This window comes from Leucoraja erinacea, chromosome 4 (genome assembly GCF_028641065.1).
Source record: "Leucoraja erinacea ecotype New England chromosome 4, Leri_hhj_1, whole genome shotgun sequence".
NCBI lineage: Eukaryota > Metazoa > Chordata > Chondrichthyes > Rajiformes > Rajidae > Leucoraja > Leucoraja erinaceus.
This window is the reverse complement of record NC_073380.1, coordinates 84553214-84574699: the sequence shown is the minus strand read 5'-3', so window position 1 is coordinate 84574699 and position 21486 is coordinate 84553214. Positions and strand designations below refer to the sequence as shown.

The following is a 21486-nucleotide window of genomic DNA, read 5'->3' as shown; positions in this document are numbered from 1 at the left end:
AAAAACCAAGAATTATATAAAAACAACAAAGACATTTGTGCAACCTTATGGAGTTAGAAATAAATGGTCCTGTGATGAAATGTCCTTTAAGCTTGTGTGTATGTGAGGACTTGGGTGTTTGTGAGAACTTGTGTGTATTAAAGCCATTGATCAAGCTTTGTAACAAGTGTGGATGTTTCTGACAATTTTATGCTTAGTCCGGAGATTTTACCTAAAGGAACAGCCACAACCTTTGTAGGTTGTAAATACATTTTTCTTCTTTAAAACTTTACGATTTGGGGGGGGTTTGCTTTCCCCCATTTTTATTTGCATGAAACTGTTTAGCCTACTTTGTAATTGTGAAATCTGCAAGGTTAATGGAGGGCAAGTCAGAATGTATGATGCATTTGCATCTGAACACATTTGCAAGCCATTGACATTCACCTGAAAGAAGTATCGAAAATCTCTCTGTACATCATTTTACTTTAAGATTTATTTTGGTTTTGAATAACCTTGTGAAAGCATCCAATTCATAATACATTTGGTATTTTAACGGTGTGTTTGTATTCCAGATTGTGAAGTTGGCTATCTATGGTATGCTGCCAAAAAATTTGCATAGAAGAACCATGATGCAAAGGTTGCATCTCTTCTCAGATGAGGTTAGTGTAACATGCATCAATTTTACTTTCTTTCTTCTGGACATCCAAATTCTGTTTAGTTTTCTGTTATATTATATTCCCCCATTATGTGAGTTGTCAAATTTGTCGAGTTGGCTCTTCTGAGTTAAGTAACTGATCATAATATTATTACAAGCTTCTTTATTTAAAAAGCCTTGTGCAAATTTTATTTTAGCTCCCTCCTCCCATTTATTCCGTTAATATTGTAGCCCTGGTTTCATCGGATGTAAAGTAAGAAAAATAGCCTCCTTCTGTGAACCATATGTTGTTGGCACCAAGCATAACAGGGCTTTATTTCTCTGGTAGCAGGATGCACGTTTCCGATATCAAATATGTGCCCAATTGTGTGAAATTGTTTTGCTGTCCTTTCAGTCATTCTTGAGGAGCTAAGACTTTTCAAATGTTTTTATCATGATTCTCCTGCTCTAAGCTGGTGCAGCAGTGTTTCAATAGGAACGATATTCATTTCACGGGCAACTGTAAGTCCTGGAGATAGTTGCACAATGTGCAATGCAGAAACAAATTGTCCCAATGTCATGAGGATGACTGGAAGCACATGAAGCTTCAATTTGTTTTCTCTCTCATTTTTGTTTCGAACTGGCCACCCTCAGTGCAAACAAATCTCAGCAGCATCTGAAGATGTTCACTTTGTTGACCCACCAGTTTCGGCACACGTGGAAGCAACTGCTTGGATTCATTTGAGCCGAGCAGTGAGAATGTCAAAAGCAAATAGGGAAATGATTGCTCCTCATTTTTGGATTATATTCCAGCATCTTTTACACATTTTGTACAAAATTCCTTTTCAGTTTATAAAAAGGTAATTGAAAACACGTGTATATTACTCTGACTGGAAAGGAACTTTGGAATTGAATAAATCTGTTTTTATAGCAAAATATTATTTTTTCTTTCCAGTTCTGAGAATTACATTTCCACTAGCATTGTTTAAGGAATGCATTTTTTCTATCTTGAAAATCTGTGTATTAGATCTATTTTGAATTTGGTACAAATGGACAGATATTTGTAATGATTTTTACTGTAGGTTTGCAAATACATATTTAATATTTTTCAACAAGGATTCAATGCTGTCAAGTGGTTGGATAGTTATAAGCACCTTGCTACCTTATAGGACCTTTTTTTGAGAAGTACAAAGGGGATTCTCAATATTTGAGTTCAATGTTGTAAGGTGAAATGTTACAGAAGTGAACATGGTTTAAAATATAGATTGAGAAGTGAGAATGTCCCAAGTGTTTTAGAAATAAAAGACTGAAGAGATTTTGTAATGTTGGGAGCACAGCAGCCAGTATGCACACATACAGTGGACAAACGCATCCGGGTCTACCCCAACCAGAAGCCCTGGATGACCCGGGAGGTCCAGCGGCTGTTGTAAGAGAGGAACACCGCTTTTTGGTCTGGCGATAGGGCTTTATACAGCACGGCCCGAGCTAACCTGAAGAGAGGCATCAGAGAGGCCAAATCGAACTACAGGAGGAAGATAGAGGACCACCTGGACAGTAATAACAGCAGGCAGGTGTGGCAGGGGATCCAGTATCTCACCAACTACAAGACCAACCTTGGAGCTGTTGAAGGTGACGCCTCGCTGGCAGAGGAGCTGAACCACTTCTTTGCTCGCTTTGAAGTGGAGCCACCCGAGACAGCCACATCACAGCACATGGTCCACAGCAGCCTAACCCTCAAGATAGAGGAGCATGAGGTGAGGCGCACGCTGCGGGCCATCAATCCAAGGAAGGCTACTGGACCTGACGGCGTCTCTGGACGCGTGTTGAAGGACTGCGCAGACCAGCTGGCTGGAGTCTTTACAAGGATTTTTAACCAGTCTCTGGCCCAGTCCACTGTTCCACCCTGTCTGAAGTCCTCCACCATAGTCCCCTTGCCCAAAAAAACCAACATCTCCAGCCTCAACGACTACCGGCCAGTCGCACTCACACCAGTGGTGATGAAGTGTTTTGAAAAACTGGTCCGGGGTCATATCACATCACTTCTGCCCCGAAGCTTTGACCCCCACCAGTTTGCGTACAGAGCAAATAGATCTACAGAGGACGCTGTAGCCACAGCTCTCCATGCTGCACTGTCTCACCTGGAGCAGGGGGAGCTACGTGCGGATGCTCTTTGTGGACTACAGCTCTGCTTTTAATACCATCCTTCCCCACAAACTGGTGGACAAACTGGGGGACTTGGGACTTCCACACTCCACCTGTACGTGGATAAATAGCTTCCTGTCGGGACGCAGCCAGAGAGTCAGAGTGGGCCATCATACATCCACGGCTCTCAGCCTCAGTACCGGCTCTCCACAGGGCTGCGTACTGAGCCCCCTGCTCTACACCATCTACACACATGACTGCACCCCCGCCCACCACAGCAACACCATTGTCAAATTTGCGGATGACACTACGGTGGTGGGACTCATCTCGGGGGGGGACGAGTACGCCTACCGGGATGAGGTGGAGCAGCTGACAGTGTGGTGCGAAGAAAATAACCTGCTCCTCAACACCTTAAAGACAAAGGAAGTAATAATAGACTTCAGGAAGAACAAAACGGACATGGTACCATTGACTATCAGAGGGGACTGTGTAGAGAGGGTGGCGGATTTCCGCTTCCTGGGAATCCATATTGAGGAGGACCTGACGTGGAGCGTGAACACCACTGCGCTGCTGAAAAAGGTCCAGCAGAGACTGCACTTCCTGAGGGTGCTCAGGAAGAACAACATCACTCAGAGACTGCTGCTGTCCTTTTATCGGTGCTCCATTGAGAGCATACTAACATACTGTGTATGCGTGTGGTACACCAGCTGCACAGCGGCTCAGAGGAAAGCGCTCCAGAGGGCCATTGACAACGCCCAGAGGATTGTCGGCTGCCCTCTCCTTACCTTGGAGGACTTACACAGTTCCCGCTGCACCAAAAAAACCCAGAATATCATAAAGGACATTTCCCACCCCGGACACTCCCTGTTTGAACTGTTGCCGTCAGGCAGACGGTACAGATCTACAAGGACAAGGACGAACAGACTAAAAAACAGTTTTTACCCCACTGCTATAAAAGCACTAAATGTAGCCGCCAAGGAACGCAGGGGCGATACAGACTAAGGGACTGTGGTAACTGTGAAATCGACAGAAGGATGGAGGGTTGGGTGTGCATGCGTGCTGTGTTCGTGATATTTATTTAGTTGTTTATCTTTATTATTTTACCGTGTATGTATTGTTAGCTTTTAGAAATGTTTGAATGCTGCACTGACTGGCTGACATTTTAAATTTCGTTGTACATGGTCCATGTTACAATGACAATAAAGAAACTATTCTATTCTACAGCAGTAAAATGTTAGGTTAGCCATTACCTTTCTGAATGGCACAATTTGAGCATAATTGCTGGTCAGGAACTCTACTGTTCTTGGAAGGGAGTCTTCCGTCCAACTGAAAAGGCTATGGAAACTCAGTTTATAGACTCATAAATAGGTGATACCTTTGACTGAGCAGCATTCATCAATACTATACTATATTGTCACCTGGGTTGTTTATATACTCGATTGAGGTATAAACCCACACTGCTCTCTCTAACTGATGTGGGAGCCATCTCTGAGCCACACACGAGGCATAAAATGAGAAATTATGGCAAAAGGTTTCACTCGTAAGGTGAGAGGAGAGATGAAAATTAAAATAGAAAAATAAGCAGATGCTGCAAAACCTGAAATAAAAATATAAAATGCTGGGGGAAAAAACTCTGCAGCTCAGGCAGCTTCTGTGGAAAGAGAAACAGCTAATTTTCAGGTTTAGGACCCTTCGGTAGAACTGAGAGAGACAGCATTAATCCAGGTGGCAGAGAAGAGGGAAGGTGCAATGGGTGGAACATAGGAAATGTCTGTGCGATGGTGAAATAATGTGGCTGTTAAACCCTTTTATCTGTGTAATGAGTTGCTAATGTGCATATATCGGAGATTTGATTGATTAATATCGGAGATTTGATTGATTATAATTTTATTTAAAGACTGGCTTTGTCACAGCGGCACAGCAATGGAGTTGTTGCATTACAGTGCCAGACACCCAGGTTCGATCCTGAATACAGTGCTTTCTGTACGGAGTTTGTATGTTTTTTTTTTTGGTTTTTTTAATTAATTAGGTGCAGGAGTAGGCCATTCGGCCCTTCGAGCCTGCACCGCCATTCAATATGATCATGGCTGATCATCCAACTCAGTATCCCGTACCTGCCTTCTCTCCATACCCCCTGATCCCCTTAGCCACAAGGGCCACATCTAACTCCCTCTTAAATATAGCCAATGAACTGGCCTCAACTACCCTCTGTGGCAGAGAGTTCCAGAGATTCACCACTCTCTGTGTGAAAAAAAGTTCTTCTCATCTCGGTTTTAAAGGATTTCCCCCTTATCCTTAAGCTGTGACCCCTTGTACTGGACTTCCCTAACATCGGGAACAATCTTCCTGCATCTAGCCTGTCCAACCCCTTAAGAATTTTGTAAGTTTCTATAAGATCCCCTCTCATTCTCCTAAATTCTAGAGAGTATAAACCAAGTCTATCCAGTCTTTCTTCATTAGACAGTCCTGACATCCCAGGAATCAGTCTGGTGAACCGTCTCTGCACTCCCTCAATGGCAATAATGTCCTTCCTCAGATTTGGTTCTCACTGCGTGAATTTTCTCTGGGTGCGCCGGTTTCCTCCCACACTCCAAAGACGTACGGGTTTGTAGGGTAATTAGCTTTGGTAAAATTGTACATTGTCCCTAGTGTGTAAGATGGTGCTCGTGTACGGGGTGATCGCTGGTCGATGAGGACTCAGTGGGCCGAAGCGCCTGCTTCTGTGCTGTATCTGTAAAGTCTAAAGTGTTGTTTCATTAAGTGAAGGATGATCATGATGAAATTCTTGTGCCATGAGGAGGGTATCCAGCCGTTCTTTGATTAACAAAAGGGATACATTAATGGAAACATTCACTGAGCTACATTTTGGAGCCATACCATCATACAGCAAAGAAACAAGCCCTTTGGCCCAACTTTCCATGCCAAACAAGATGCCCAATCTACGCAAGTCCCACCTGCCCTCTAAACTCTTCCTATCCTGTACATTGAAAAGCGTATATTGTGTGCAGAGTGGTACGCTGTTCATTATTGTGAACAATGGTTGGGTTAATCTATTATCTGTACTCCAAAAAGTCAGTGGCTTTATCGCAAAAGTGCAAACAAATGAGTGTTAATAAATGGAGGAATACTATGCATTGGTGTATGGTATTGATTGACCTATTTTCAGCCTTTCCTTTGTCTTCACTTTAATTAAAATTTTAAGAAGAGCTTTTCATTTTCATTTTATGAGTCTGTTGCTCGCTGAAAAAGAATCCCAACCCAAAATGTCAGCTGTCCATTTTTCTAGATTGAAGCATTAAAATGCCCTACATTGGCATCTGGTGGTCTGTAAAACCAGTGCCTTAAATGGTGCATTGGTGGCAGCCTCCAGTAGCAGAGGCTTAGGCAGGCGAGGAAATTGTTGCTGTAAGTGACTAAAAGGAATGCCTTCTGGTGTATATAAGAACAGGAATTGGCTGTTCATCTACTCCAACCTTCTCCACTTTCCTGCACCTCTGTTCTACTTCCCTGTCTTTTTTTCTATACCATTTAATGCCCTTGCCAGTAAAGGCTTACCCATCATCACCTGGAAACCTTCTCTGGTCTATGTTTCTCGCTGACAGGCCCAAAAAGCTGGAGTAACTCAGCGGGACAGGCAGCATCTCTGGAGAGAAGGAATGGGTTACATTTCGGGTTGAGACCCTTCTTCAGACTGGTTTGGGATAAGGGAAACGAGAGATATAGATGGTGGTGTGGAGAGATAAAGAACAATGAATGAAAGATATGCAAGAAAGTAACGATGATAAAGGAAACAGGCCATTCATTGTGAGCTGCTTGTAGGGTGAAAATGAGAAGCTGGTGCGACTTGGGTGGGGGAAGGGATCGAGATAGAGAGAGAGAGAGGGAATGCCGGGGCTACCTGAAGTGAGAGAAATCAATATCATACCACTGAGCTGCAAGCTGCCCAGGCAAAATATGAGATGTTGTTTCTCCAATTTGCATTTAGCCTCACTCTGATAATGGAGGAAACCGAGGAGTTGTGGAGGGAACGGTCTCTGACAAAGGCGGAAAAGGATGGAGATATGAAAGACTACGTTCAGAGGGGGTGAGGTTGGAGTAGGTAAGGGGAGTGGAAACGTTGAGACAGTTGACCTCACGCCGGCAGTTATAAATAAAGAGGTCTAGAGAGGGTAGAAGGCCGTTCTGGGGAGTCCAAGAGGAGGGCGAACCGGTGGAGATGGGAGAAGGGGTGATCACTGGATGGTGAGGACTCCTTCCCATAGAAAAAGGCACGGAGGCGGAGGCGACGGAGGAAAAGCTCTACGTCGTGGCGTACCCGGAACTCGTTGAGGTGGGGGTGGAGGGGAACGAAGATGAGGCCTCTGATGAGGACAGACTGTATTTACGTTCAGAGAGGGTGAGGTTGGAGTAGGTAGGAGGAGTTGAAAAGTTGAGACTCTGAGGGGTTGAGGTTTCTCGCTGTTTGGAAGACATTCTGATTTTATTTTCTTTGCTCTAAAGTGTATGGTCTATATTTGCCAGTGCTCATTTCCATTGGCTATAGTCTAGCTCAGTGATTTTACCTATTTTTAACACACAGCAACTACCTGCACTCATCTGCACGCTGAGCATTCCTATTTATATCATTTATAACTTGGGAATACAGTTTTCTATTTCTTCATCTGGTGATACCATGCCAATTGTGCCATTTCTATATGTAATTAGGTAGATGCAAATTGAAAAAGGCAAGTTACATCAAATGATCTAATTTACCAAATTATAATTCTAGTTGGTAAGCATATGTTTTGAGAAGATTAGTTTCAATAAGATGTGTTCATTCAGACAAAGGTGTGCATGATCTAGGTAAATATGTTTTAAGTAGTTTGACTTTGCTACGTTTATTTCCGAGACATCAGAAATCCTTTTTGTTAAAAGTTCGGCATTCCAGTTAAAATTTTTGAACCAGTTTTGGTTTGGTCAAAATACCGTGAGTTAATTATGGGTTTTCTCTGAGCCCTGTCAGAACCCCAAACATAATGAAAGGAAAAGCAGGCAAGGAACTGTGTAACATTTGGAAAAGTAAACTCCTGGAGATTATGGGGCATTCGTTTAGCAATGTGGAATTTGATGGGGAGCAGCTGTTCTGAAATTCTACCGAGTTCTGATTTACAACCCAAAGGCTGTATATTTTTGCGTTGGCCCATTTCATCTCCTTAGCTATGCACTTCTTTGCCTAAGGTTAAAATTATCTAATGTATTACATGGTCAACATTCATTGGGGCAAAACTCCCAAAAGTAGTATGAGTGTAAAATAATTAATTGTATTTAATTTAGTTCTATAAAGACATTCTTGCCATAGAGGGAGTACAGAGAAGGTTCACCAGACTGATTCCTGGGTTGGCAGGACTTTCATATGAAGAAAGACTGGATAGACTCGGCTTGTACTCGCTAGAATTTAGAAGATTGAGGGGGGATCTTATAGAAACGTACAAAATTCTTAAGGGGTTGGACAGGCTAGATTCAAGAAGATTGTTCCCGATGTTGGGGAAATCCAGAACAAGGGGTCACAGTTTAAGGATAAGGGGGAAGTCTTTTAGGACCGGTTGAGAAAATCATTTTTTACACAGAGAGTGGTGAATCTGTGGAATTCTCTGTCACAGAAGGTAGTTGAGGCCAGTTCATTGGATATATTTAAGATGTGGCCCTTGTGGCTAAAGGGATCAGGGGGGATGGAGAGAAGGCAGGTACAGGACACTGAGTTGGATGATCAGCCATGATCATATTGAATGGCAGTGCAGGCTCGAAGAGCCGAATGGCCTACTCCTGCACCTATTTTCTATGTTTCTATGTTTCTAAATAAGATACTGCATGGAAACAGGTCCACATTGACCATTAATCAACCTTTCACACGAGTTCTATGTTATCACATTTTCTCATCCACATCCTACACACTAATAATAATAATAATACATTTTATTTATGGGCGCCTTTCAAGAGTCTCAAGGGCACCTTACAAATATTTAGCAAGTAGAGGAAAAACATGTAAGGGGAATGAAATAAATAGTAGAGACATGACTAGTACACAAATTAAAGACAGAATTCAATTCAAAACACAATATGAGGCAATTCAAGCACAGATGAAAAGGGAGGGGGACGTGGGGCTAAGGATAGGCAGAGGTGAAGAGATGGGTCTTGAGGCGGGACTGGAAGATGGTGAGGGGCACGGAATTGCGGATCAGTTGGGGGAGGGAGTTCCAGAGCCTGCGAGCTGCCCTGGAGAAGGCTCTGTCCCCAAAACTGCGGAGGTTGGACTTGTGGATGGAGAGGAGACTGGCTGATGTGGATCTGTGGGACCGTGAGGGTTGGTACTAGGTCCTAGGTACTAGGTCCTAGGAGCAATGTTCCAAGGCCAATTAACCTCCAAACCTGTACATCTTTTTGGACAGATTTGCTTTTGTAGAAAACATTTAATCGGGATGCATCACAGCATGGCTTGGGAACAGCTCCATCCAAGACAGCAAGAAATTGCAGAGAATTGTGGACAAAGCCTAGAACATCACACAAACTGGCCTCCCTTCCATTGACTCCATCTATGCTTCATGCTGCCTCGGCAAGGCCACCAACATAATTGAGGAGGAGTCTCACCTCGGACACGCCCCTTTTCTCCCTCTCCCATTGGGCAAGAGGTACAGAAGTGTGAAAACGCACACCTCCAGGTTCAGGGACGGTTTCTTCCCAGATGTTATCAAGCAGCTGAACCATCCTATCACCAATTACAGAGCCTCCCCGAACTACCATCTACCTCATTGGACTAGTATCTATCTACCATCTACCTCATTGGACCGGGTGGTGCCGTATGATGGCAGTCTCGCCAACAGTCTGTCTCGTCCTCTTCTTCTTTTGTTGTTTATAGTCTGTTGTTAAATGTATGTTTTAATGTATCTATAGTTTTGTATTTTATGGGGGGGGGGGGAGAGAAACTTTTTTATTGCTTTCCTTGACAGAAGCGACTTTTCCCGTATCATCTCCGTCTGCACTGCTGCCTAACATCGTGGAGCTGGCGGTTCCATTGCTGGCGATTGACTTTGGGAGCTGCAACGGCGGGAGCCTGCGGACTTAATATCATGGAGCTTGCAATTCCTTGTCAGGGATCGACGGGAGCTCCAACCGCGGGAACCTGCGGACTTAACATCGTGGAACTCGCGGTCTCTTGGTTAGGGGTCGACTTCGGGAGCTTCAACCGCAGGAGCTCCGATCGCCCCAATCGCGGGAACTTCGACTGCCGGCTACGGGAGCTTCGATTGCCCCGACTGCAGATGGTTCCACTGCCCCAACTGCGGGAGAAAAAGAGGGAAGAAGATAAATACGTTATTGCCTTCCATCAGAGTGTGATGCGGTGGATGTTTAGGTTAATTTCTATGTAGTTGTGTGGTTTGTTGCTTTTTTAGTATGACTGTTTGGCAAATCAAATTCCTTGTATGTTTTTACATACTTGGCTAATAAATTAATTACATTACAATACCATCTATGATAGAACTATCTTTATCTTGCAATAAACCATATTCCTTTTATCCTGCACCTGTGCACTGTGGATGGATCAAATGTAATCATGTATAATCTTTTTGCTGACTGGATAGCATGCAACAAAAAGCTTTTTACTGTACTATGGTACTCATTACAACAAACTAAACTAGAATATAGGAGGAAACCCATGGGGGTCATAGGGAGAATGTGCAAACTCCACACAGACAGCACCTGAGGTGAGGATCACACACGGGTCTCTGGCGCTGTGAGGCAGAAGCGCCACTGTGCCGCCCCGAAGTGTATCCTTGACTTTAACCACAAATTCTATTGAATCGTTTATAGGAGAGTAATATATGGATTGATCCTTCACATTCTATCAAGCCCCGTCTGTTCTCAACTTAGGCAGAGTCTACGGGCTCCACATTGACCTCAGCAACCCCTGAAACACTCAGAATACGAGTATGCCAGAGAAAAAGAGATGGATTCTATAAATATTTTTCTTTTGAATTTCTGGAAGAGTTTTGCAAGGCTGACTAGCTGAATCTGCCCTTTTCAAAGCAGAAAATCCCATTTTAACTAAAATGCCAAGAAGAATATGAGTTTCGCCAAAACTCCATATGTTGAATTCATCTCCTTGTGGACAGAGTTGACTTTTCCTTTCAACTGTCTTTGGGAATCCTGCTTCTTTCATTTAAAGAAAAATAACATTCATTTCTTACACTATCCTCAATTGTTGAATTTGCCATCACTTAATAAATTAAGATTTCGTCGATGAGAGTATGTTGTTGTTATCTGTGTTAGGGTTTTGCTTGTTTTAACTGAAGAAGTGAACTGAGAATAAAGTTTTCTTTTTAACTTTTCCGGTTCAGCCAAAGGGTTTTCAACCTGAAATGTTAACTCTCTTTTTCTACAGATGCTGCAGGGCCTGCTGAGTGTTTCCAGCATTTTCTATTTTTAATACAGATTTTTTTTAATAAGTTCATAATAATTAAAGTTTTCCTGGGCACAGTTTTCATGGTGAGCTATTTTAGGCCAGTAATTAAGGGGGTCGATGAACATGGCAAAAGTGCAGGAAAACAGTGCTGATCTTGATGAATAGTAGAACAGGCTTGAAGGGCTAAATGGCTGAGTCGTGCTCCTGTTTCTTATGTTCAGTCTTGGCAAATAATTTGAATCTTTCTAAAACTTTCCAGAAATTTGCTTCTCTGAAATTGTACCCATTTTTCACCATCCACATAAATATGCTCCGTAATATGCACAGAATTATCAACAAATTTTGGGAGTTAGTTTACAATTCCCTATCTTTAGGGGAAACTCGGTGCAAATCTTGACAAAGGCTGCAGTAACCAAATTACCAACGCAGCCAATTATTAATTGTGACGTTTTAAAATATTGTTATTCTTTAGCATTTGACCCAGCTGAACTAAATCTATTGTTTACTTGTCTGTTTAAACAGTATTAAATGAGAACTTAACTCTTCAAGAGAAAGAAGACTGATGAGCCAGTAAAATAACACACTATGTTTATTAATGCTGGACAGTTTCAAGTGGCAGACCACATCAGAAGACTTCCTACTTTAAAATCACTCCTTTTATTTAATGCATCTGGTAAATAACAATCAGAAGTAACATCCCCCACAATCAGTTCAAAAGCTTTGGTCTGGACTACAAATCCTATATAGTTTAAGCGATTGTACGGCTTTTGTTCCCTTTCAATAGAGCTAACGTTATATTCCTCTTGACTCTTGCCACAATTAGGTGTTCACAGCCGGCTTTTCAATTCAAAGTTTCTCAGCTTCAAATCACTATATTATACTTTCAGCTTTTTTTAAAAAGAGGCTTTGATAAATATTAACAGCAACGTAATTCTTTCTCAATTGTTTTCTTTTGTCTCATAAGGCAATTCCCAATGAAATACTTAAGAACTTGGTCGAAGAGCTTCCACAACCACGCCAGGTACCCAGAAGATTAAATGAGTACACTCAAGAGGAAATCAATGCTTTCCCAAGACTCTGGACACCGTAAGTAAATTGTACCCTTCAGTTAATGGGTTGAATTTATCATTGCAAAAAAAACCACAGCAAACCGCTGTTAATCGATTTTCTTTGGAAACAGTATTTGCAATGGAACTAACAATCCAGACACTGAAGTTCAAATTTAAATTCAATTGATTTCGTTTTTAATAAAGCAGTCAATGGTCTCCGTAGATTGCCACCTTGTCGTGGTGGAAAAGCTTGTGTGGACCTGAGATCCTGAGAGTGATGCCGTCTGGAGCTATGCTCCTGGTAGGGCCACCCATGGCAATAAGGTCGAGGGGGAGGTCTTTGACAAAGAGTAATCCAACCAAGACCTCAACGGTGGAACAGGCGAAGGATGATGGCTGACCTTAGTGGAGCATCACAACAGCTGGGAAGGCGGATGAAGGCTGCAGCAGAAAAGGGTCTCTGGTCGTCTTGGACTCCATGCCACTGGATCCTGACCCAGATCTGTCAAGGATCATGGGGTGGCTGTCTGCATCAGTCTCCCCATGTTAAACAAAGTCACGCACAGGCGTCCTCCATATAGGGAATAACATCCTGGAGACACCCATGGTCAGCGATGACCGAAGGGGACCAACGAAAAAGTCATTAGTAATAATAATCGCGAAACTACCAGGTTTTCGCTGGTCTGCTAATGTTCAGTAGGGAGAAAATTGGCCATCCTTGCTTAGTCTGGACTGTATATCATGGGTTTAAGTTTATTATTGTCACGTGTACCTATTCAATCGGATCAGATAATACTATACTATATAGATTAAGGGACAGAAGTTTAGGGGTAACATGAGGGAGAACTTCTTTACTCAGAGAGTGGTAGCGGTGTGGAATGAGCTTCCAGTGGAAGTGGTGGAGGCAGGTTCGTTGGTATCATTTAAAAATAAATTGGATAGGCATATGGATGAGAAGGGAATGGAGGGTTATGGTATGAGTGCAGGCAGGTGGGACTAAGGGAAAATAATTGTTCGGCATGGACTTGTAGGGCCGAGATGGCCTGTTTCCATGCTGTAATTGGTTATATGGTTATACATAAATACAATCAAATCACTCAAGTACATCGGTAGAACAAAGGGAAGGCAACGCAAGGCAAGTTTATTTGTATAGCACCTTTCAACAACAAGGTAATTCAAAGTGCTTTACATAAAACATTAAAAGCATTGGAAAGAAACACATATAAAATGTCATTTAGATCTAAAAAGATTATTAGATTAGTCAGATGAAATAATTACAAAATTAAAAGCAATCAAATAAAATATTTAAAATAGAATAAAACCAGGAATAGAAGTTACAGTGCAGTATAGGTAATTAATAAATTGTATTGTTTACTGAAAGGCAGCGGCAAACAGAAAAGTCTTCAGTCTAGATTTAAAAGAGCTGGGAGTTTGTTCCAGATATGTGGTGCATAAAAACTAAATGCTGCCTCTCCATGTTTAGTTCTGACTCTGGGGACACAGTTTGACCTTCCAGATATCTGTGGTGCATAAAAACTCAGAAATGCATTTTGGCCTAAACCATTGTTGCTTTGTGACAACTGAGGACACAGAGCACAACCCTTTGGGTCTCCAGACGATGCAGTGAGCCTGGGGTCGGTGGCCCGTTGGTCCTGGTTCGTGACTGGCACTAGCTCCAACGTGAAGATCAGTGAAATGTATTTTGGCCCTAAACGGGGAGCTGGAGAGGGGAGGGAAGGGGTAACATGGCCAACAGAGGGGTGTAGGTATTTTGAAGGGATCGACAATTTGCTGCAGACTGCCCGCCAGTGTTAAAGCAAGACTCTCATAACTGGTGTATCGTGAGTCTACCGTTTTTTTTAACTCAGCGGTGAGGCAGCACGATTGTAAATTAGCACCGTTCTGAATATAACTGCAGCTCTCTTTTATCGATGGGGATTTAGTTCCCCTTTCTTCGAGGACCGACCTGTTCCGCTGACACTGTCTGCGGGCCGTAGTCGAGCCTTCTTCAAGGACCGAAAAAATGCTATTCGGAGGTTTACGTTATTTTTCGGATAAAATTGTGCACCTGTATTTTGAAACAATTATTTGAAGACAGGAAGCCAGTTTTAAAGACCTCAGAACTGGATAATGTGATCTACTTTTTAGGTCTTAGTGAGGACTCGAGCAGCAGCATTCTGAATTAACTGTTTTAGGGAGACCTGTGACACTTTTTATGTGGCTACAAGTTTTTCCAAAACCTGCTGAGAATTGAAGTTGAAGACAATGCATGTTTTCCAAAACCTGCTGGTCCTGAGTATTCTTTAGGTGATAGTAGGCTCCTGACTGTTTTTATGTGGCTGTTGAAGTTCAGGTCTGAGTCCATGACTACTCCTAAGTTTCTGGCTTGGTTTGTTGTTTTTAACATTACCATTTGAAGCTGGGTGCTAACTTTTAATCGTTCTTCCTTGGCTCCAAAAACAATGATTTCAGTTTTTGCTTTGTTTAATTGGAGAAAATTCTGGTTCATCCAATCGTTGATTTGCTCAATGCATCTACTCAGTGCTTGTATTGGAAGACATAGAGTGCAGAATATAGTTCTCAGCATTGTAGTGCACGGGTTCCCTAGACAATGTCCAACGCCTGCATGGGGTAGAGGTGAATTGGACCTCTAGCTTACGGTAGGACTGTTTAGAAGTCTTACAACAGAGGGGAAGAAGCTTTTCCAAAGTTTGGTGGAGTGCACTTTCAAGCTTCTTTACCTTATACTGGATAGGAGCAGGGACATGATGGCACAAGAGTTTGATTATGTTGGCCCAAGTCTTTGATTATGTTGGCCCTTTTCCAAGGCATGATGAAGTGTAGATGGAGTCATTGATGGAGGAGTCTGGCCTGTGTGCTGCACTGAGCAACATACATAAGTCTGCAATTGTGACCTAGTGTCCAAATTGAGAGTATAGTTCCACAACCAGCTTTAGATTGCTACTATATACAGATTTATACCCTACAGACAACGAGCCTGACCTTTCCTCATCCCAGTCTTGTTCAAAACACATACCAAACAGCTGAACTCCAAAAGCAAGGTGATAACAGCTCCCTTCAACATCAAGGCAGTATTTGACCAAGTATGGCATCCATGACCCTGGTAAACCTGAAGACAATGGGAATCGAGGTGGAAACAGTGTAATGGCTGGAGCCACGTCGCACAAAGGATGATGCTGTAGTTATTGGAGGCATAACTGCAGGAGTTCATCAGGCAGGCCGACAGTCCCAAACAACTTCAACAATTCTTTCTCAGTGACTTTTATTCCAACATATTGTCAGAAGGTGAGATTTAGCTGAGGATTGCACAAAATTCATTTCCACAGTAAATGAAGGTGCCCATGCTTGCACGTAGCAAGACTGAGATAACATTCACACGTTAGATTGATAAGTGGCAAATAACATTTGTGCCACCAAGGTTCCAGGAAATGACCATGTCCAACAAGAGAAAGTCTAATCATCAATACTAGTACTCAATGGCATTACTTTCACAAATCCTCCACCACCACCTAGTGCCCAACTATGAACCAGAATGGCAACTGTACCAGCCACATAAATACTAATGGCTACAAGAGCAAGACAGACCCTGGGTATCCTGTGACTAGAGATTCACTTTCTGACAAAGCTTTTTTGACATGTGCAAGCCAGGAGCACTTTCCACTTGCCTGGATGAGTTAACTCCAGTATACTTAAAGCTCATTGCCATTCAGGTCACAGCAATTGACTTGATAATCATCCCATTCACCACCCGAAATATTCATTCCCTCCAATCCTAGTGCAGCGTGATACATTAACATAGAAGAATGCATTGCAGTTTTTCACCTGTGCCACCTGGACAGCACCTCCTGAACCAATACCAGCAAGAAGAGTACGGTCTGGACACATGGGAGCATCCCCTCTAAGTCATACACCATGCTGACTCGGAAATATATTACCTTGCTGGATCCTCTTCCTAGAACTCTATCCCCAAAAGTCTTGCAAATCATCAAGAAAGCAACTCGCCATCACCACCTCATGGGCAACAGGAGATGAGCAATAATCAGTGGCATTGCCACACTCCCAGACCCTGAAAAAGTGAATTTTAAAAATCATATTGGATTGGGTTCAGAAAAATAAAATTCTATGGACTAACAAGATGCATGTTTCCAAACACAAACTACTTTGCCGGAGTGCATGGTGCTTTGTTCCAACCACATTAAGTTGCAAAGTCTATTTCAGTACTTCTTCTAACCAGTCTTCTTTATTGTACCTATATGGCTTAGAAGCTATTTTTCTGAAGAATTTTCTAATATCTTTTCACACTGAGCATAGAAAAGGAAACATCTGAAAATGAATGATGTGGAAATTATAGGTTCAGGCAAGGAAGATGTACAGAATATATGTTCCCTCCCGGGATACTCGTTTGTGGTCCAGAATGTAACATATCATTTTAACTATGTATTTACTAGCAGCTGGAGAATCCTTGCTCAAATATCTATTTTAAACATTTTTGCCAGTTGGAAGAAAAGAAAAATGAGCTGCACTTGTTGACAGGTTATTTTACCTCATAAAACACTCTTCTTGAATTGCGTTAACACTCTTTCCCTCCCCCTCTTCACTTTTTTGTCTCCACTCCATTCCCCAATGTTTCTCTATCTCTTCTTTATTCTCTCTCGTGTGTGTGTGTGTGTGCGTGTGTGTGTGTGTGTGTGCGTGTGTCTGTGTGTGTGTGTCTGTCTGTGTGTGTGTCTGTGTGTGCATGTGTCTGTGTGTGTGTCTGTGTGTATCTGTGTGTGTGTGTGTGTGTGTCTGTGTGTGTATGTGTGTGTGTGTGTGTGTGTCAATGTGTGTCTTCCTCTGTTTCTCGCATACTCCTGCACCTGCATTAGTTGTGTTTTACGTTTATTTTCTGATTGCTTTAGAGATGAGTAGAATGACATTGAATTAGTTTCCTGCGTTTTGCGCAATAATTTTGGATGATTTTATTTGAACTCGTTCTAAATTACATAACGCTAGACTTTTTGGAAACTCTTCACTGGATGTGTGCTTAGCTGCTGCAGATTCCAGGTTCAGATTCCTGTCAAAATGCTCCTTTGTGAAATGTGATTAATTGTGCCGCTTTTCCATTTAGCCCTGTCTCTGTTGTATTCCCTCAGAAAGGAAAACAGTTGTTTTACTGGATAGAATGAAGTGCTTATTGACGAGAAATACAATGCAAACCTATTCAGGACTGTATGGCGGTATCTTCTTTAAAACCCACAATTTTAAAAGTGGTGATAACACTGGTTTTGTCCGTACCAAGTAGAGTTAAAAGGCAAAGATTAGAGGCAGGCTTTGTCAGATTATAGGCCGCACAAAGCCATCCAGATGTTTGATTAGAGTACTCATTATATATTTTTGTATAGAGCTATTCTCTTTGAATTGTTCAAAAAGCCTGTGTACATTTCACCTGCATTAAAACTGGTCTTTACCTCCTGTTTCCATGTCTTTGATGTGCCTTGTTTAAATAGTGAACAGCTGCTCCAATGAAAAATAAACTGCATTGCAACAGATTCTTCTCCTCACCCCAGGCACTAGTCAGCTGTTGTTCAACTCAGATGACTATTGTTTTCACGAAGAGAATTTTGGTTTACCTTCTTTCCAATTAGGCAGATTATTATCTAAATGGTGTCAAGTTGGGAAAAGAGGAAGTACAATGGGATCTGGCGGTCCTTGTTCAAGTCAATGAAAGTAAGCATACAGTTACAGCATGCAGTGAAGAAAGCGAATGGCATGTTGGCCTTCATAACAAGAGGAGTTGAGTAAAGGAGCAAAGAGGTCCTTCTGCAGTTGTACAGGGCACTAGTGAGACCACACCTTGAGTATTGTGTGCAGTTTTGGTCCCCTAATTTGAGGAAGGACATTCTTGCTATTGAGGGAGTGCAGTGTAGGTGTACAAGGTTAATTCCCGGGATGGCGGGACTGTCATATGCTGAGAGAATGGAGCGGCTGGGCTTGTATAGCCTGGAATTTAGGATGAGAGGGGTCTTATTGAAACATATAAGATTATTAAGGGTTTGGACACGCTAGAGGCAGGAAGCATGTTCCCGATGTTGGGGGAGTCCAGAACCAGGGGCCACAGTTTAAGAATAAGACATAAGCCATTTAGAACAAAGATGAGGAACTTTTTCACACACAGAGTTGTGTTATCTGTGGAATTCTCTGCCTCAGAGGGTGGTGGAGGTCGGTTCTCTGGATACTTTCAAGAGAGAGCTAGATAGGGCTCTTAAAGATAGCGGAGTCAGGGGATATGGGGAGAAGGCAGGAATGGGGTACTGATCAGCCAGGATCACATTGAATGGCAGTGCTGGCTCGAAGGGCCAAATGGCCTACTCCTGCACCTATTGTCTATTGTCTATTACCACATCGTGAGCAGAAGATAAATGTTGTTTCTTTTTCTGTAATTGCTCATTTTTATTCTCCACCAGACGCTTAAAATATCTAAAACCCTCCCATTATCTGGGTGGATTTAGGGGATAGGTGATATTTGTCTATAACTAATTAATACATAGCAGATGATTTCTAATCGTCTGTTCGTAACTTTTTACCAAATCTTCATTTGGAAAACAGAAATTCAAAGACATGAAACAGCCAATCTAACTTTGCTTACTAGATCAATAGGCTGGCAGTCACTGGGGTAGGCGAACATCAAGCATCTCTTTCATTACTGCCCAATTTTGGTCGGACAAATATTGCTCCTTTGCATTTTCCTTTTTCCACATTATGAAACCTCTAAACTTTGTCAGCAGTGTTTTTATTTTCGTGAATATTGGGGTTTTGGAACCAGCTAGTGGTTCATGTTGATGGCCAGTTTTACATTTTGTTTTGTCTCCAGTAACTTTTCATCTGCCTCCAAGTTCAACATGCCAAAATTACGTAGTTAGCTCTGAGGCTCAGAAAGGAAGGAAGATTTGTCTTGCGTGTCCAAACTTGACTTCTGGGTTAGCACATTTGATTTGTTCATGCAAATCTCTTTGGATACTTTGAGAGTTTGTTCCTTTGCCACATGTCCAAGCAGGGAGTTTCAAAACCCTACCATATCAGTATTGCCTGTAGTCTCCCTGTTCGTTCTACCCTGTCACTCTGCTTCTTGGCCCCCTCTGTGAGATGTCCTTCCCATCCATCCTACATAATATAATTGTTGCAACAGACTCTTCACCTCTTTGATACTGAATCCCAGCCTCCTAAATCAGGCATAATATAGTTGAAACTGTCTTCAAGGATTCCACTTCACTTTTAACATACACATTTCATCCCCTTTCACTGTATATAATTGTGCTCTGTCAACTCTGACAACCATTTGGCCCCTTGTAGGTTTGAATTGGAATGTAACATTATGTGAAAGATGTGGAGGCTTTTGAAGAGGATGCAGAAGACATTTGCTAATATGTTTCCTGGCTTATAGACCATTAGCTACATAGAGATTGAAGAAACTTGGCTTGTTTTCTCTGGAGGCTGAGGGAAGATCTAATTGACGTTTATTGGCTAAGTATTCACATACAAGGAATTTGCCTTGGTGCTCTGCCCACAAGTAACAACATGACATACAGTGACAGTTACGAATTAAGTTTATAAAATTATGAGTGATATAAGAGAGTTGGAGTCTTTTCCATAGTGGGGAAAGTCAAATACTAAAGGACATAGTTTTAAGGTGAGAGGGGGCAAGTTTAAAGGAGATGTACTGGGCATTTTTTTTTTACATAGTGAGTGGTGGGTGCCTGGAATACTGGGGATGGGGAGTGGGCATTTTAATAGAAACAGACATGACAGAGGCATTTGGAGGCATTTAAACAGACATGTGAACAGGCAGGGATGGAGGGATATGGATCATGTATGGGCAGGTGGAGTTCATTTAATTTGGCATAATGGATGCAGCAGACCTCATGAGCTGAAGGGCCTGTGCTCCCTGGTTCTGTGTTTGATGTCCCATTGCACTTAAGGCTTGAAGGTGCCTCCATTGTTGCTTCAATGCGCAGGTAAATAACCTGTTCACTTCAAGATGCATCGGAGTTAATAGAACATAGCAAAGTTATGTGACTTGCAAGTGGAGAAATATAGGACAATAGCTCAGAAAATTACTGCACTTGAATGGAGGAAGTTCAGATCTTGAATCTTAAGGTTGTTCGATGAGTGAGGAAGCGACGCCAAGTGACTAATTGAATGTTTTGCAACTACCACTGTAGATATGATGAACAGTGTAAAATAGTAAATTAAAGAAATAGTTAAGTAATGTTGTTTATTATAGATTTCCATCAACACCACAACCAATGTGTTGGAAGATTTATTGCTGTCTGTCACATCCTAACTGGCACAGCATTAATGTAATACAAATGTGTGTAGGGGTTTTCAATGTGCAGTTTGTTAATGTGTAACATGATCAAACTAATTTTCTGCTTCATAGTTACATTCCTCACCTTAGCCAAGCACTACTGGTCCCGCAAAGGTTTGATTTATTGCACATTAATATGGCTTTTAGCCAAACACAGCTACAGCAAATAAATGTGTCCATTTGGGAACTGGTGAGTGGGTGCACAGAGAAGCTCGGGAATATACTCCTGAAAATGTAAATCCCCCCCCCCATGGTGAATTTTGCAGCAATATATATTTAGTGAGTTCAGGTGCCGACAAATATAATTCAAAAAGGATCAATGGGAGATGATGATTAGCACATTGTTTTAGAACGCACAGTAGCAAAGTGAGACTGAAAGACTTTTTTTTAAAACAAGCCGTATGGTTAAACAATTTCATTTGGAGAGTACATTGTAAGCTTTTGTCTGCCAACAAAATGAACCAGTCTCACAAAAGGTTTTAAATATTGTACCATTTTATGTTACAGTAAAAATATTTTATGTGTCCTATCATTCTTGTAATTCTTTCTCAGTAACATTTATTCAGTGACTGCAAACTGCTTTACCAGACCATTAAATTGCATTCCTTTAAAAAAAAACTGCTGGAGGAACTCAGTGTGTCAGGCAGAATCTGTGGAGGGAATGGACAGATGGCGTTTTGGTCCAGAATCCTTCTTCAGATGGGTGGAGTGGAGGGGGCAGGGGAAATCTGGAAAAGAGAGCGATTTCTACCCCAATTTTCTATCAGTATGAAGAATGGTCCAGAACCAAAATGTAGAAATGTAGAAAATAGGTGCAGGAGGAGGCCATTCGGCCCTTTGAGCCAGCACTGCCATTCATTGTGATCATGGCTGATTG

At 42.1% G+C, this 21486-nt stretch overlaps 1 protein-coding gene across 3 annotated transcripts in view; it reads left to right on the top strand.

Moving 5' to 3' along the window:
- The window catches only part of mrpl13 (mitochondrial ribosomal protein L13), a 96341-nt gene that overhangs the window by 48516 nt on the left and 26339 nt on the right, over positions 1-21486 (top strand). For 2 of the 3 annotated variants that reach the window (XM_055634714.1, XM_055634711.1), the window contains exons 5-6: positions 552-638; positions 12157-12278. In XM_055634714.1, coding sequence (XP_055490689.1) covers positions 552-638; positions 12157-12278 — 209 coding nt within the window. Of the gene's footprint in view, positions 1-551; positions 639-12156; positions 12283-21486 lie in introns of those variants that run through there. The other variant, XM_055634712.1, reaches the window with a different exon arrangement.